The sequence below is a fragment of the Populus euphratica genome, unplaced genomic scaffold, assembly GCF_000495115.2.
Source record: "Populus euphratica unplaced genomic scaffold, PopEup_1.0 scaffold78.1, whole genome shotgun sequence".
NCBI classification, from domain to species: domain Eukaryota; kingdom Viridiplantae; phylum Streptophyta; class Magnoliopsida; order Malpighiales; family Salicaceae; genus Populus; species Populus euphratica.
The window spans coordinates 466,787-482,990 of NW_011499867.1; the positions used below are offsets into that span (position 1 = coordinate 466,787).

At 38.2% G+C, this 16,204-nt stretch overlaps 2 protein-coding genes and 1 non-coding gene across 3 annotated transcripts; 1 reads left to right on the plus strand and 2 right to left on the minus strand.

Annotated features, from left to right (window-relative positions):
- Window positions 1-5,827: 5,827 nt before the first annotated feature.
- On the minus strand, window positions 5,828-7,887 carry LOC105126343 (phospholipase A1-Igamma1, chloroplastic-like). Its single transcript, XM_011027177.1, has one exon. It carries the CDS (start codon window positions 7,606-7,608, stop codon window positions 6,028-6,030), a length of 1,581 nt encoding a protein of 526 aa, XP_011025479.1. The 5' UTR covers window positions 7,609-7,887; the 3' UTR covers window positions 5,828-6,027.
- A 1,153-nt stretch (window positions 7,888-9,040) lies between these two features.
- Window positions 9,041-16,058, minus strand: LOC105126344 (tetraketide alpha-pyrone reductase 1-like). The gene is made up of 8 exons (XM_011027180.1): window positions 16,054-16,058; window positions 13,113-13,118; window positions 12,314-12,482; window positions 12,056-12,228; window positions 10,956-11,147; window positions 10,594-10,756; window positions 9,862-10,048; window positions 9,041-9,338 (listed from the first exon to the last, which is right to left on the minus strand). The coding sequence occupies exons 2-8, from the start codon at window positions 13,113-13,115 to the stop codon at window positions 9,200-9,202; spliced, it is 1,026 nt and encodes a 341-aa protein (XP_011025482.1). The 5' UTR covers window positions 13,116-13,118; window positions 16,054-16,058; the 3' UTR covers window positions 9,041-9,199.
- Window positions 12,765-12,838, plus strand: TRNAR-UCG (transfer RNA arginine (anticodon UCG)). The gene has a single exon. It is a non-coding gene; the product is annotated as a tRNA-Arg (tRNA).
- Window positions 16,059-16,204: the final 146 nt, after the last annotated feature.

The window sequence follows — 16,204 nt, forward strand, 5'->3', positions numbered from 1 at the left end:
TCTGTTTTCTTTGGATCGTCTGTGTCAAGATGAGTGATGCTGATATATATTGGATCAAATTGAGTGAGTTCTTAGACCAATAACTTCGGCTAAATACTTAAATAGAGCTTGGATGGCATTCGGTTTGTTCTCCCCTGCCGTGGCTTCAGTTCGAGCCTTTGTAATGAATGATGAAGAAAAACCTGTACCTTTCCATGGATATTTTGAAAAGATTTTGCTGTTCCTTTCTTTTGTGTAAGGAGATCTCTAATGTTTTATTTTCTTACGTAATTAACTCAGAAGAGGAAAAAGTGTTGGGAAATTAGGAACAACCGGATACCAATTTATCCGGATCAATTCAGCGGAATACAATTTACAAATCCCAATTCTTTCTCTCTTTATGCAGTAAAACAGAATCAAACAATGATAAAATATAATGCAAATAATCACAAAATCAACACCAAGATTTTAACATGGAAAACCCGATGGGGGAAAAACCACGGGACCGTAGTCCATCTAAAAACTTCCACTATCAACAAATAATGAGTTCACAATCATTCTTCCTCAGATTGAACTAAGGGATATAACATATATATCATCAAGAACAACTTATTCTCGGATTACAACAAGATTAAAGGAGAATTATTTGAGAAAAACTCACAAAACTGACAGCCTCGTTTTCTGTCAAAACGGCCAGCTTCCTCACCACCAATCTTCGATCCGACCATCCAGAATGAAGATCAACGTGTCTAGAAGCTGCTATCAAAATATCAGCCCGATCCAATGGTGAACGAGCTGGAAATCGAAGGAAGAACGCAGGCTGCTCTGCTGCCTCTTCTTCTCCTTTTCTCTCTTGATTTTCTCCTCCTCTCTTCTATTTTCCATTCTTCCGCTACAGTACCCAAACCACTTAATTTTAAACACCAAGAGACAGCCATCACATGAAAATTAATGTGGTGGTCCCACCATCACATGGTGTGGGACCACACACAATAAATCTCCCCCTCACACACCATGTGAGGAATTCGTCATACCGGCGATCAATATGTAAAATTCAATTTAGGAGGCTCTGACAAGCCTACTTCCCTTCTGCAGAACTCAAACTTCTCTCTCGGTAGAGGTTTGGTCATCATGTTAGACACGTTGTCATCAGTATGGATCTTCTTAACAACGAATGACTTCATCTCCGTAGCATCTCGAATCCATTGATATCTAACCTCAATGTGCTTTGATTGAGATTGAAAAGTAGGATGCTTACTGAGATGGATTGCACTTTGACTGTCACAGTGCAACACAAAGTTCTCTTGAACTAGGCCAAGTTCATGTAAGAACTTCTTCATCCATAACAACTCTTTTCCCCCTTCAGTAAGAGCAATATATTCGGCCTCTGTAGTGGATAATGCAACACATTTTTGCAACCTTGATTGCCATGAGACTATTCCCCCTGCAAACTTCATCAAGTATCCTGATGTGGACTTTCTAAAATCAACATCACCAGCCATATCTGCATCTGTGTATCCATCCAACACAGGTTTATCATTACCAAAACATAATCTAAAACTAGAAGTACCTTTAAGATACCTGAGTATCCATTTCACTGCTGACCAGTGTTCTTTACCAAGATTGGAGAGGAACCGACTAACCAAACCAACTGCATGAGCTATATCCGGCCTTATGCAAACCATGACATACATCAAGTTACCAACTGCGGATGCATAAGGAACCTTTTTCATCTCATCTTTTTCTTCATCATTTGAAGGACACTGCTTAGAACTTAGTTTAAAGTGGCTTGCAAGTGGAGAACAAACAGGTTTGGAGTTGCTCATGTTGAATCTCTCAAGTACCTTTTGAACATATCTCTCCTGAGATAGCCAAAGTTTCCCTTTCTTCCTGTCACGTGTAATCTTCATGCCAAGAATCTGTTTTACTGGTCTTAAGTCTTTCATTGCAAAAGACTTGCTCAACTCTTCCTTCAACATCTGAATCTTCTTAGCATCATGACCAACAATCAACATATCATCCATATACAACAAGAGAATAATAAAGTTTTCATCTGGAAACCTTTTCATAAATACACAATGATAAGAAGTGGTCCTGTCATAACCATGATCCACCATGAAAGAATCAAACTTCTTATACCATTATCTTGGAGCTTGTTTTAACCCATATAGGCTTTTTTTCAACTTGCAAACTAACTGCTCTTTACCTTTTGCTTCAAACCCTTCAGGCTGCTCCATGTAGATGTTCTCATCTAAATCACCATGAAGAAAAGCAGTTTTCACATCAAGTTGTTCAACTTCAAGATTCAAACTAGCAGCTAAGCCAAGCACAACTCGGATTGAAGACATCTTAACCACTGGTGAAAAGATTTCTTCAAAATTAATACCCTTCTTCTGACCGAAACCTTTCACAACCAATCTTGCCTTGTACCTTGGCTGTGAGCAATGTTCATCAATTTTCAACCTGAACACCCATTTGTTCTTGAGTGCTCTCTTACCTTTAGAAGGTTTTACTAACTCAAAGGTATGGTTTTCATGCAAGGATTTCATCTCTTCTTACATTGCTTTCAACCACTCACTTTTCTCCTCATGTGACATAGCTTCATCAAAGCATTCTGGCTCTTCCCCATCAGTGACCAACACATACTCATGAGGAGAATATCTGGTGGAAGGTTGGCGAGGTCTAGTTGACCTCCTCAATTGTGGCTCATTTAAAGCTTTCTGCATAACTTGTTCAGGAATAACATCAATATCATTATTAGCTGTTTCAGGATCACCAACTAATGGCTCAATAAGAGAACCACCACCACCATCATTTTGCAAGTCTCCCCCATGATTAGCAGGCATCAAAGGTAACTGTGGAGCAGGTCTTAGAGTTGAATTAGTTGGAATAAAAGTGGTAGACTCTGTTTTCTCCCTTTGTTCAAAGTCTTCAATGGTTTGATCTTTAAAGAAGATAACATCTCTACTTCTTACAATTTTCTTCTCCTTTAGATCCCACAACCTATAGCCAAACTCATCATCTTCAGAGCCCAAGAAAATACACTATTTTGTCTTACTGTCAAGCTTAGACCTTTCATATCTAGGAACATGTATAAATGCCCTACATCCAAACACTCTTAAGTGTGCATAAGGGACATCCTTTCCTTTCCAAACTCCATCTGGAACATCAAACTCAAGAGGAACTGATGGAGAAAGGTTGATCATGGCAACTGCAGTCTTCATTGCCTCACCCCAAAAGGACTTAGGCAGCTTTGCATGAGAGAGCATACATCTAATTCTTTCAACAATGGTTTTGTTCATCCTCTCAGCCACTCCATTCTGTTGTGGAGTCTTAGAAACTGTCTTCTCCAACTTGATACCATGTTCCCTACAGTACTTCTCAAAAGGACCCCTATATTCATCACCATTGTCAGCTCGAATACATTTGAGCTTTCTACCAGTTTCTCTTTCAACTCTGGCATGGAAATCCTTAAAGACATCAAGCACCTGATATTTGAATTTCAAACAAGTGACCCAAATTTTCCTGGAGTGATCATCAATAAAACTAACAAAGTATAATGCACCTCCAAGAGACTTGTCAATCATAGAGCAAATATCAGTATGAACTAAATCAAGAACATGTGATCTTCTATGTGAAGGTGATCTTTGAAACGCAACTCTGTGTTGTTTGCCAACTAAACAATGAGTACATGTGTTCAATTTCATACCTTTTAATGGAAGGTAGTTCTTCTTGGCAAGGATGCCAAGGCCTTTCTCACTCAAATGTCCAAGCTGCTTATGCCACAGATCAGTAGAGCAATCTTCAATTGCATTCACCTCCCCTTTGATCACCTTGGCTTGTGACATATAGAGACCCATCTTCTTCCCTTTAGCAATCATCAAGGAATTTCTGGAGAGCTTCCATTTATCATCTCCAAAGTAATTGTGATAGCCTTCTTCATCAAGAGTACCTGTAGAGATCAAGTGTAGGCGCATATTAGGCACATGCCTGACATCTTTGAGTAGCAACTTACACCCAGTATTGGTTTCCAACCAAATGTCTCCAATGCCCACAACACTAACCATCCCTTGATTTCCCAGCCTAACTTGACCAAAGTTCCCAGCAGTGTAGGATGTGTAAAAATCACGTCGGGGTGTAACATGGTAAGAAGCTGCTGAATCTACAACCCAGATGGTATCCTAACATGCAAGATTAACACAACTATCATCACAAACAATGGCAACATCACCATCAAATACAACTGCAGCTGTACCATTCTCTTCATTCTTGTCTTCATCTTTACCCTTTTTATCTCTTTTATACTTTCTGCAATCTTTTTGCATATGCCTAGGCTTGTCATAATAATAACACTTAAAACCCTTCCTTGATTGAGATCTTCCTTTTGGCTTCCATTTGCCTTTTCTATTGCTGGATTCTCTATCTTGCTTGCCGTGAGAGAACCTGCTTGGACTTCTCCCTCGACTTTCTATAACAAGTGCATGAGACTTGGAAGTGCTTGTGCTTTTCCTCCTCTTCTTTTCATTGAGGATACAATCCTTCACTGTTTTCAAAGTGATCTTCCCATTCGAAGTAGAATTGCTAAGTTACACCACCAAAGTCTCCCAACTATCCGGCAATGAACTCAATAGGATTAGTGCTTGCATTTCATCAGCTAACTCCAGATTCATCAATGACAACTGATTCAAGAACCCTTGGAATACATTTATATGCACTGAAGCATCTTCACCATCTCTATACTTCAAATTCACAAAGTCTCTAATTACAAAAACCTTGTTTTGTGCACTCTCCTTAGCAAATATTTCTTCCAACATCTTCCAAACTGTATAACAATCATGTTCTTGAGAAATATGATTAATGGACTTAGAAGATACCTATTTTCTAACATTAGCAGTAGCCTTTCTATTAAGCCCATTCCATTTTGCATCATCCATATCATCAGGCTTTATTCCTTTACATTCAATTAGCAAAGCCAAATCATTGCAATATAAGTGATCCTCCATCATTGTTTTCCATAGAAAATAATTTGAGGAAGTAAGCTTTATCATGCCCGAATCTTTCTTTTTCATTTTAACTGCACAAGAAATTCAATCTACATAACCAAAGCTCTGATACCACTTTGTTGGGAAAACTAGGAACAACCAGACACTAATTTATCCGGATCAATTCAGCGGAATACAATTCACAAGTCCCAATTCTTTCCCTCTTTGTGCAGTAAAACAGAATTAAACAATGATAAAATATAATGCAAATAATTACAAAATCAACACCAAGATTTTAACATGAAAAACCCGATGCGGGAAAAACCACGGGACCGTAGTCCACTTAAAAACTTCCACTATCACTAAATAATGAGTTCGCAATCATTCTTTCTCAGATTCAACTAAGAGATACAACATATATATATCATCAAGAACAACTTATTCTCGGATTACAACAAGATTAAAGGAGAATTATTTGAGAAAAACTCACAAAACTGACAGCCCTCTTTTCTGTCAAAACAGCCAGCTTCCACACCACTAATCTTTGATCCGACCATCCAGAATGAAGATCAACGTGTCTAGAAGCTACTATCAAAATCTCAGTCCGATCCAACGGTGAACGAGCTGGAAATTGAAGGAAGAACGCAGGTTGCTCTGCTGCCTCTTCTTTTCTTTCTCTCTCTTGATTTTCTTCTCTTCTCTTCTATTTTCCAATCTTCCGCTAGAGTAACCGAACCAATTAATTTTAAATACTAAGAGACAGCCATCACATGAAAATTAATGTGATGGTCCCGCCATCATATAGTGTGGGATCACACATAACAAAAAGATAACATAAGAAGAGGAAAGACAACCAAAAATGCCGAGCCAAATTCCAAATCATGATTACTAGGTACAAGAGAGAAACATAACAACACTATCACTATGTTTCCAGTAAGAAAAGAAAAAAGGACTTGAGATGCAGATAATAAATCAAATCAGCTTCTCATTCTTGGGGACGAATCAAAAAAATCAACAAATTTGAAGCCTTAACGTGAAACAAAAACTGGGAACTGTGCAACGTAATCTAAGATTGGCGACCATGTTTCGGTGGCGTATCGATACTCAGTGGAGAAGGGATATCTTCAGGCAGCCTGCCAGGTTTAACCCATCTACCGTGTTGGTTCAACACGAGCCCCTTGTATGGAAACTGGTACCAGAACTCTGGTATTTTCAGATCCTCTATCAGCATGTCACTACCCTTGTTCACCAATGCTAAATCTCTCCTAGCATTCCATCGATACTTGGATTTCTTGCTAAAAAATCCATCTATCAGGTGAAGATACAGCTCCAGATTATGAGAACCTGACAAGTCAGATTCATGCTTCAAGTAGGGTGACATAAATGCATCAAGCTTCAATTGAGTTCCTACATGCCTATAAACCCAATTCAACTTCCCGGTGAGTCCATGAAACTTGTTAAGCATTTTGTTCAGCAGGCCTGGTAGTTTCGGGACTATATCTTGCTTAACTACAACACGTAGGGTCTTGACTCCTAATTCGTTGAGCTTCTCCTTGAAGGCGATGTTTCCAACCCTTGGTGCGCCAAAAGAAATGACGCTAACAAATAGATCAGGAATGGCAGTTGCAGCCTCATAAGCATTGAGGAGTGCCAATGCACCTCCTAAGCTATGCCCTGTAACTGTCAAGCTAACCTCTTCACCCTTTCCTCTATAAAAATTCACTAGCCTCATCACTTCTTGCATAACCTGCTCAGAGGATCTTAACTTGTTATACCTTGTCAACTCATCCTTGGATTTGTAAACACTGAGGAACCCTTCTTGAACTTTAACATTTGTGTTGTCAATATGTTCTAGACTTGTGGTGAGGTCTTTGAACCACTCTGATGGTGACACAGTTCCTCGCCATGCGACCATTATGTCTCTCCGGCCGATTCTCTGTGATTCTTCTTTTCTGCTTACAGCAACATAACCCATCCAGTTGGAATCTTTGCTCCACGTAGTGTATGACCTCTTTAACCACTCAGGCACATCTACATGGGACAAGGCATAAATGTACCTTTTCACCTTGTAACCATGCTTTGTAAGGCCTAATGTTTCAAAAAATTTACGCCGGTTATACCTGCAACTCCCACAAAAATCTGATAAAGGATCAAAGTCGAAGGCATCATATGTGCCCTGAACAAATTCTCCATATTTGAGAATTTCTCGTCGAAGACTCGGGTGGAGAGGGTCAAGAAGGGTCTCCCAATTGCTTGAGCCATGGATTTCTTTCCACACTGCTGATATACTCTGCTTGGGAGATAGTGTAGGAGTCATGTGATCTCCTCGGTCTACAAAATCCAAAGCTGTATATGGCACATGGAGGAGGGATGCTAGTGTTTTGCTGGGATTTCTAGCCTTTTGCTTTGGTTTGGAAGCTTGATGTGGCTTCACAGCTAGTTCCTGATGGGTTTGGTTAGTGGAAAGCCGTCTCATGCTTCTTGCACAGCTTAACTGAAGATGCAGGTGGAGACGTTTCTTGACGTTGTAACTTACTGCCTTCTTGATAGCATGCCAAGTGATATTAAGCTTCAACTTCCACGCTCTTCTGGTTTTCCTTGACCTTGTTTCCTCTGTTGTGACTTGTCTAAATGGTGACATCTCCATGGCGATCCTAGAATTGCTGAAAAGCTTGTGATTTAGAACCAAGAAAACGAGATTCTCAAACAGTGAAGCGAAAGTGTCTGTTCTTTGTTGGGTGGTGAAAGATACATGACGGAGAGCCTTATATAAGCTATAGATGAGAGGAGGCAAGAAATGGGGTCAATGAGTTTAATTTTCAAGCACATCATTTCGACGGCTTAGACCATCTTCCCGGAAGCTCACATCTTTTCTGCATCTTCAAAATAACCCAACAGTCTGCGATAATTTATTGTTTTTTTTTCTCTCTTCAGTCACTCTCTTGGACTGGGTAAATAATATAGCAGTATTGAAAAATCAAAGCTTGTTCAAGCTATGACCCTCCCCATGGTTGCTTCGACCAGTCAAAGGAGATAAGGTGAATGCGATGGCTTGCATGGTAGATATTTGTCTGTTTATATGATTATTGAGATTCGAGAATTTGTAGGTGGGGACGTAATCCTTCCATTGATTAATAAGAAAGGGAGATTTGGGGGCGCCTAATTCTTTCCGAGAAAATAAAAATTAGTAAATCAACGGCATTTCCTAGAGAATTCTATTAGGGTTTGTGAGACAACCTTTTTTATTTTTTAACAAATTCCAGTCCAGCAACCTTTGAAGGAATGCTAGTTTGAATATCCGTGTTATACTGCGGAAACCCAAATATTTTTTAAGGTAATTTTTTTTTTGGCATTATTAAGTCTGAAATTACAGTTGTTTTGGGATTTTTTCTATAAAGATAATTTTTTTTCTATTAATATGTATCTTATTTATCTTAGTTAATATAATGTTTTTAAATGAAAATATTTTTTTTAAATCTCATGATTGTTGAAGTAAAATAAAAAATATATTAAAATAATATGTTTATATTTTATGCAATTAAAAGCTAGTAAATCACAAATGTCATAAAGTCAGGTTCCAAATCTCACAAAAACATTTCAATGATAAATATCCATTTTCAATCCATTTTTTATAAGTAATTTGTTATTGATATTGTTATTTTCAGATCAAATACATGATAAAACAAAGAAAAATATTTAAAATGAAATAAAAATTTATAATAATATTTAAAAACTATATTAAAATTAAAAAATAAATGAATCCAGTGAATTTTACGTGGGGGGTGCAAAAATACAAAACAGAGAGAAAAGGCTAGCACAAGGTCGGCCCCAACTCTTAGCCCACACGCCTTGCGCTGGTGATCTATTGCTTGATACTGCTGAGACTTGTATTTATTATAGAATAATTAAAAAAAACATATTAGGGACTCATGTTGTTTTAGTGTTTGATGGTTAATTATTGCTTGAGAAAACAGGTTTTCGTGAATCATAATTGAGTTGCAAAATCACTTCATCACAGCAACAAGGCAAATTAAGCTCCTGACCTGCCAAGAAACGGGCTTGAAATACACACATTCTGCAAATTATGCTTGATTTATTTTCAGTATGCAAATAAAATTATACCACTAGCTATACGATCAACTCATTCTGATTCCCTCATATATATATATATAATTCGTTCCTGTGCTCTTGTTTTGGAGTTGTTTTGACACACCAATTCCTAATTTCATCTCGCTAAATCAGATTTTGAGAAAGCCCTTCTCCTTCAAGCTCTCAATCGTGTCCACGAGAGACAAATCCAGTGGAGTGAAGTTGATACTCAAAGTTTGTGCTTTCTCTTTGGACACCTGGTATGGCTTGAACCTGCCTTCTGTGCTTCTGCAACAGTTGAAAAGCAATATACAGGTGCTAAGTTCCGTGACGGGTCAAAGCAATTGCTTCTAGAAAACAAGCCAGCACAAACGAAAAAAGGATATCCATCCAACTACAATACAGAAAAAAAGGTACAGGATTTGCTTGTGATTACACATTTTTTGTTTTCAAAATGTAGCTCTACCTTCAACTTTACCGGTTGTCCTCGAAGGGACTGGCTCTACTTTCATGTTCAAAATATACTTGTATTTTTAATATTTGTTCTTTTCATGGTTTAGTTTCTAAAACAGAGAAAGCATAAGATGGTTCTTAACATATTTCTTATAACTAATCTACACTGCTGATCTTAATTGGTCGCATAACTTCAGAATTACTATTAACAAGTAGCATTCCCCTCCCCGCCCAAGCTGGCTTGAAAGTGAAATCTTATCTACAAGCCCATTGGCTATCAAATACCAACCATCCGGATTAATCAACAAGGCCAAATTAACATGAAAATGGTTCAATTTGAACATTATAAATGACTCACTTTTCAGGAAGGCGCAAAGTAGGATAGTTTTCATGGATGATCTTCAGAACCTCAGAAAAGGTTGTGACATGTGCTGTCAAACCATATCTGCCACTAGCTGAAGGAATTTCAAAAGCTTGAATATGTGCGTTTGCAACATCTCTAACATCGATGCACCTATAATATTCATTTGGGTATGTCTCAGCTCCTGCACCAAACAGATTACATCATGAGAACCAAACAAAACATGCAGCCAGTAAGGACACTAACAGTTCAAGGGAAAGTTCTTTAAACAGCTATTAAGGACAGGTTCAAAATTTGGTAGTCAATAAATTGATAATTTAATCATTGTTAAAGTGATTTGCAGGAGAAGATGTACAATATGCTTCTGGGTGGAAACTGAATGCATCTGTCACAATTCACAACCCTATATGTAAGAGAATTTTAGCTTAGTAGGGTGATGTTTTGGCACATCTATATTGAACTTGTAATGAAATGCAAATATCACAAATCAGTAAAGCCTCAATGGAATGACAAGATCACATGGGATAATTTCTCAAGAAACCAACTCATACTCATAACAAAAGATCGTGAAATGATAACTGAGGGATAACTTGCTCTATCAGTTGGAGATGCAGAGACCTTCAATTTAGATTTTTCCCACACTGGAAGGTTGCTACAAGGATTTTAAAGTTAGATGGAGAAAGTATTAAATACTTCAGATACAAGCAAAAAGTTGCTGAAGATCATTACCATTGACAAGGTTGAGGATCATCTCCACACTGAAATTAAGAGTTGGCTGTAAAAGAGGGCCAATCACAAATGATGGATGCACTGTAACCAAGTCAGTAGCATTCTCTTTTGCAAAATTCCAAGCAGCTTCCTCAGCTAAGGTTTTTGAAAGTGCATACCAAGCCTGGGAAAGAACACAAATTCACATTAGCAAATAATAGGTGAAGAACAATACAGAAGAGAAGATGAAAGAATGAAAGATTTAGTTTTTAGCTTACAGAGCAAGCCCCGAACGGTCCACCATGTGGAATTTGAAAATAATGCAACTACAAATTTCTCTAGAAGGAAAAGAAAACCCTAAGATATCATCAAATAATACATACCTTCAATTCCTTACAAATAGCTGGATCTGAATGCCAGGTCTCGTCAATAACCACATCATGGTTCAGAGGTTTTCCACTATATAAACATGTTGCGCTTGAAGAGGTTAAAACCACTCTCCTGATAGAATGAACTTTTGCACATGATCTAAGAACATTTAGTGTTCCTTTCAAGGCAGGATCAATTAGGTCAACCTGTAACAAAGAAAAAATTATTGGATTGTCTTTTTTTTTTCAACCCGTAGTTTTAAAACAGTAACATATCAGGTATCAAGAGGTTGATTGAAAAAAAAAACCCCTAGTTTGAATAAGGGGGCAGAGTGTCCCGCTAGGATACCCAACACAAGTACAGAACCCTAATCAGCTCCTTGGGCCCCTTTAAGACTAATCCACCATAATTTCTAATCTTTCAGTTCCAAACAGATGAAATGATGGTCAGCCAAAATGATTTGAGAGTTAGATTGGTACGTCATACAGGATTCCTTTTCATTTTTTCTTCATCTTCTTTGGGTTGTCTCTGGGTCATCATTCCTCTTCTGTTCTCGTATAGAATTAGAAAAACTATGTTTTAGGCCCAATGCTCGAGAATCCTATTTCATTCAGTTAAGCTTTCTGCTTGGCCTCGTCATCAATCATTCGGTTTTCACTCTTGCATTCTGATTTATGTCATGCAATTTCTTTTTCTTGTTTTGTCAAATTATTTGATATAATAGTTCCATGCTACCAATTGTTGGCTTGGCCCCAGTCTCCCGTTGACAAGGTATGCCCGGAGCGACCTCACATCTTCATGAGATGTTCGGACCGGTGGCGCTCCCCTTCTTGGTGAAGCGTCCAATGAGCCCAATAAAAAACTAGTTTTGTAGGTGATTCTCAATCTCTTGGCCCATCCATCAGTCTTAAAAAGAACGGATCTTTTGGGGGTTTTCTTCAAACTTCATCACACATGAAAACAAAGTAGAACCCCATCATTCACTAGCTAAATCACTAACAATTACAGGAGTTGTTTGATGTGATTCTCGAGAATAGATGCTAAGATTGGTGGCAAATCAGATAAATCAATGATGATAAATGATAAATGCCAGCAGCATATATGAGGGAAGAACCTGTGGGTCGTCATTGGGTGAAAAAGAAACAGGGGAAGCTGTATGAAAAACACCTTCACATCCATCAACAATAGGATCAAAAGCTCCTTCTTCCAATAAATTAGCTTTGAACAAATGAAGTCTTTCTTTAGCTCCGTCAAGTGCAAGCAAGTGTTCTGTTTTCTTTGGATCATCTGTAACAAAAAAATAGAAATACATAAAAAATAAACGTGACCAAATTGAGCTCAAAAGGAGAGAGATCGAGAGAGAGTTACTGACTTGGGTCACGGACTGTGGCTTTGACAGTGTAGCCACGTTGAAGCAAAAGCTTAACTAGCCATGAAGCTATGTAACCTGACCCTCCTGTGACACACACCACCTTCCCGTCCCCTCCTCTGCTCATCCTCTCTGTGCCAGTGGCGACTGCCCGGTAACTAACAAGAGAGCTTATTCCTTCGTGGAAGATGTTGACAGGTGAAGCGAAACTTCAGAACACACTCTTACAAGGCTAGAAACAAAAGGTCACGCTCTCTCCTCTATTTGCGTCTATTAATAAAATATTATTTAAAAGCTGGTGGACCCAACACCCTGGTAAAAATTCATGGCACGTATCTAGATATAAACTGAATTTGATAACTATTCCTAAAAATCCAGCGAAAAAAGAGCACAGATGTAGATATTGTGCCCATATATATATATATTTCTTCAGCTCGATATATTGAAATATTAGGACCGCATAGCGCAGTGGATTAGCGCGTTTGACTTCGGATCAAAAGGTCGTGGGTTCGACTCCCACTGTGGTCGTTCATTTTGATTCTGCTTTGCTTCATATATTAGCAATTTGGGAATCGAATCCATTAATTAATCAATAGACCTTTTTCGCTCTGAGACAAGAAACAAGTAGTTTCCATCGAGTCCTTAAATTTCACAGTGAAGTGCATGCAAGAGTTACAAGAAACTGAGACTCCATTATTACACCATCTTCAAGAGCACAATTCAGACATTAAGAAAGCCCTTCTCCTTCGAACTTTCTGCTTTCTCCCGCGATATATCCAGCATCTCAATGGAGAGGGCTTGTCATCTTCTCATCTGTAATGAAAGACAACATGCAGAACTCTTCCTCCAAGTATTCCGACAAAGTGAGAAACTGCTTTTAAAAAAGCACTCTTTAGTCTCTTAAAACAACACTCATGTTTGGTCTAATGTAGTACTTAATTTTATAGCTCAATCATACATAGCACGCTCAGAACCATCCCTCCCATGCTATCTCACTTGGATACCACATCGACCTGTCAAGCTAATCTCCTCCAACAACAAACAGTTCTTCAACTCTCAGTCCCTCTTTTACCGTGTCTCTCTTGTCACTCACTCCTAATAAAATTCTATGCTTGAGTTTCTCATTTGCAGGGCCAGCGTGAATGTCATTCATCATATTGCGAAACAATAACTCACCTTTCAGGAAGGGGCAAAGTAGCGTAATATTCATGCAAAATCTCCAAAAACTCACGGAAGTGTGCAACTTGTCCTCCTAAACAGTATCTCCCACTAGCTGAAGGTGTTTCAAAAGCTTGAACATGTGCACATGCAACGTCTCTATCATCGACAATCTGTACATTTCATTAGGGAATGTAGCTCCTGCAAACCTTGCTCAAATCAGAAGAAACAACAAGTAAAAGAGTTATATTTGTTATGTACTTGTTAATAATTTGTCCCGTTATTTCTAGTCATAAAATAAGTTCAATTATGTCACCCAACCTATGTAAAATGGGTGATCTAAGAATGAGATAATTATTTCCTTTTAATAGCCCTGTCACTGGACATACTCCATACTGTGTTTATATATATCACGACATAATATATTAATGTAAACCTGTGTGTTCATGCTCTGCTAAATGCACCAGAGGTTATTAAGGAGTCGGTTTAAATCCTATACTTTTTTGTTTCAGAAAAGGACACCCAGGAATTTCTCAGGAATGACACCCTCAAATCTAAATCAAGATTAAGAAACTAGAAATGAAGGACTTGGAACTTCAAGAAGAAGTGAAAGGTCTGCATAGAACAGAATGTGTGCAGGGTCTTATGCAAGAGTTACTAGGTTCATGTTCCTCTTGTAATAGGACGTTCGAGCTCATTCATAATAAGATTAGACCAGTTCTTGCAGCAGTGGAGTCATATACTAGTTTCATCTTTATGCAAGGTTTTTGGGTATATTTACGAACTTGAGAGGACACTGGTAGCTTACACTCAAAACCTCACATGGAAAGGCAAGTTGTAGCAAACCGGATTCGCTGCTGACATACTACTCACATGTGAACTCGGCATGAGCCAACTGATTCTCTTATATATAACACCATCAGGTAAAATCAACACCAAATATTCACCTGCTTTGACTCATAACAAGCAGGGTCCGAGAACCAAGTCTCATCCACAATCACATCAGGGGTCAAAGGTTTTCCATTGAAAAAAACAGATGCCATGGAAGATGTAAGAATCACTCTCTTGACAGAAGGGAATTTTTTTCATGACTTGAGAGAACATTCAGTGTCCCTTTACTGCAGGTTCAATCAAGTCTGCCTGAAATATGGAGCATAAAGAAACCAACGGTAACAACATTCTCCTTCATAATAGAGGTTCTATCAATCAGTATTAATGTCATCTGGCATCAAGTTGAGTTTAAATAAACTGGATATTGTGAAAACACGAAAAAACTGGAGTCGAAATTCAACATGAACAAGATTAGCTGTGGGTCCTTTGTTGCAACAAAAAATACAGGAGAAGCCATGTAAAAGACACCATCACATCCATCAATTACAGGATCAAAAGACCCCTCTTCAACCAAATTCGCTTTAAACAAGTGTAGTCTTTAGCTCCAGCAAGTGCAGGTAAATGTTCTGTTTTTTGGGGGTCATCTATGACACGTACATATATAAATAAAATGGGTGAACTAAAAGATAATTTCAACAGAACCCTCAGTAGAAATCAATAGAATAAGTTAAAATTATACATTGATTATGTTGTGGGAAACAAAAGAATCAAACCCAGAATCTGAGACATGAATATCATGCACAAAAAGTAGATTATAATGTACTGAAAAGAAACAAAGCCAGCTATAAATAAAGAGAACATCACTTACCTGGGTCACGAACGGTGGCTTTGACAACAACAACCCCGCTTGAGTAAGAACTTGACTAGCCATGAAGCTATGTATCCAGACCCTCCAGTGACACACACTACTTTTCCTTCTCCACTCGTCAACAGTGAGAGTGTGAGTCCAGGGAAAACAGACAGAGAAGAGTTGGATCAAAGAGTTTCTGTCAAAAACTGGAAAATATAGAGATATTTACGATTGTTTGAGACTTGCAGAGCAACTGAAATTAACGTTTTGGACCGTGTTATGGTAATTAGCTTATGTGTGCAAAAGTGGCACTGGCAGTTGGGCTGTCTGCGTCAGCAATGATTGAGCTAATCATGTCTAAAAAGTAAGTTATTCTTTAGCCCTGAAGTTATGAATGCAACTGTAACTTGCTCCTAAATATTTGAAAACCAATGGTTTGATTCCTTTACTCTAGTTCACCATTGTCTATTTAAAAAGTCTATTGGTTTTCTCTCAACTCCTGCCATACAAGTCTTTCTCTAAAAATTCAAACTGTCAAATGATATACTATTTGAGATTAATAAAAAAATCATAATTGCTTGGAACGTGAGACGTTCAAGTGGCGGGATGAGACTCAGGATCAAGAAACTCATTTTGATGAATTCATGGTGTGTAGGTGATAGACTTAGTGGTTAATGTACACATTTATAGTTAAAAGATTACATTCTTTACAGAAGCTGTTTTAGATTAACCCAGATTTAGTACTTGATCCATATTAATCAAATGAAATCGGGTCTAATAAATGTTCTAGCCCAAATAAGTACAAAACTATAGCTTCAAAGTTTAACACCGCAATCTAATATCGTGTCTATCTTCCCTACACATCAGATGTCTTTCTTAGCAAATCAAAATTCCCTCCCAGTACCAAAGGGTGTTCAGACCTACCTGAGCCATCATGTGAAGAGGGGGGCCTGGGTGTGAGAGAAGATAAAAAGGAAAAATCCGTCCCACGTGCATTTAGATCTATATAGGAACCCAAGTTAATGCAGTTTCTCAAACAGCAACTCCATTGACTG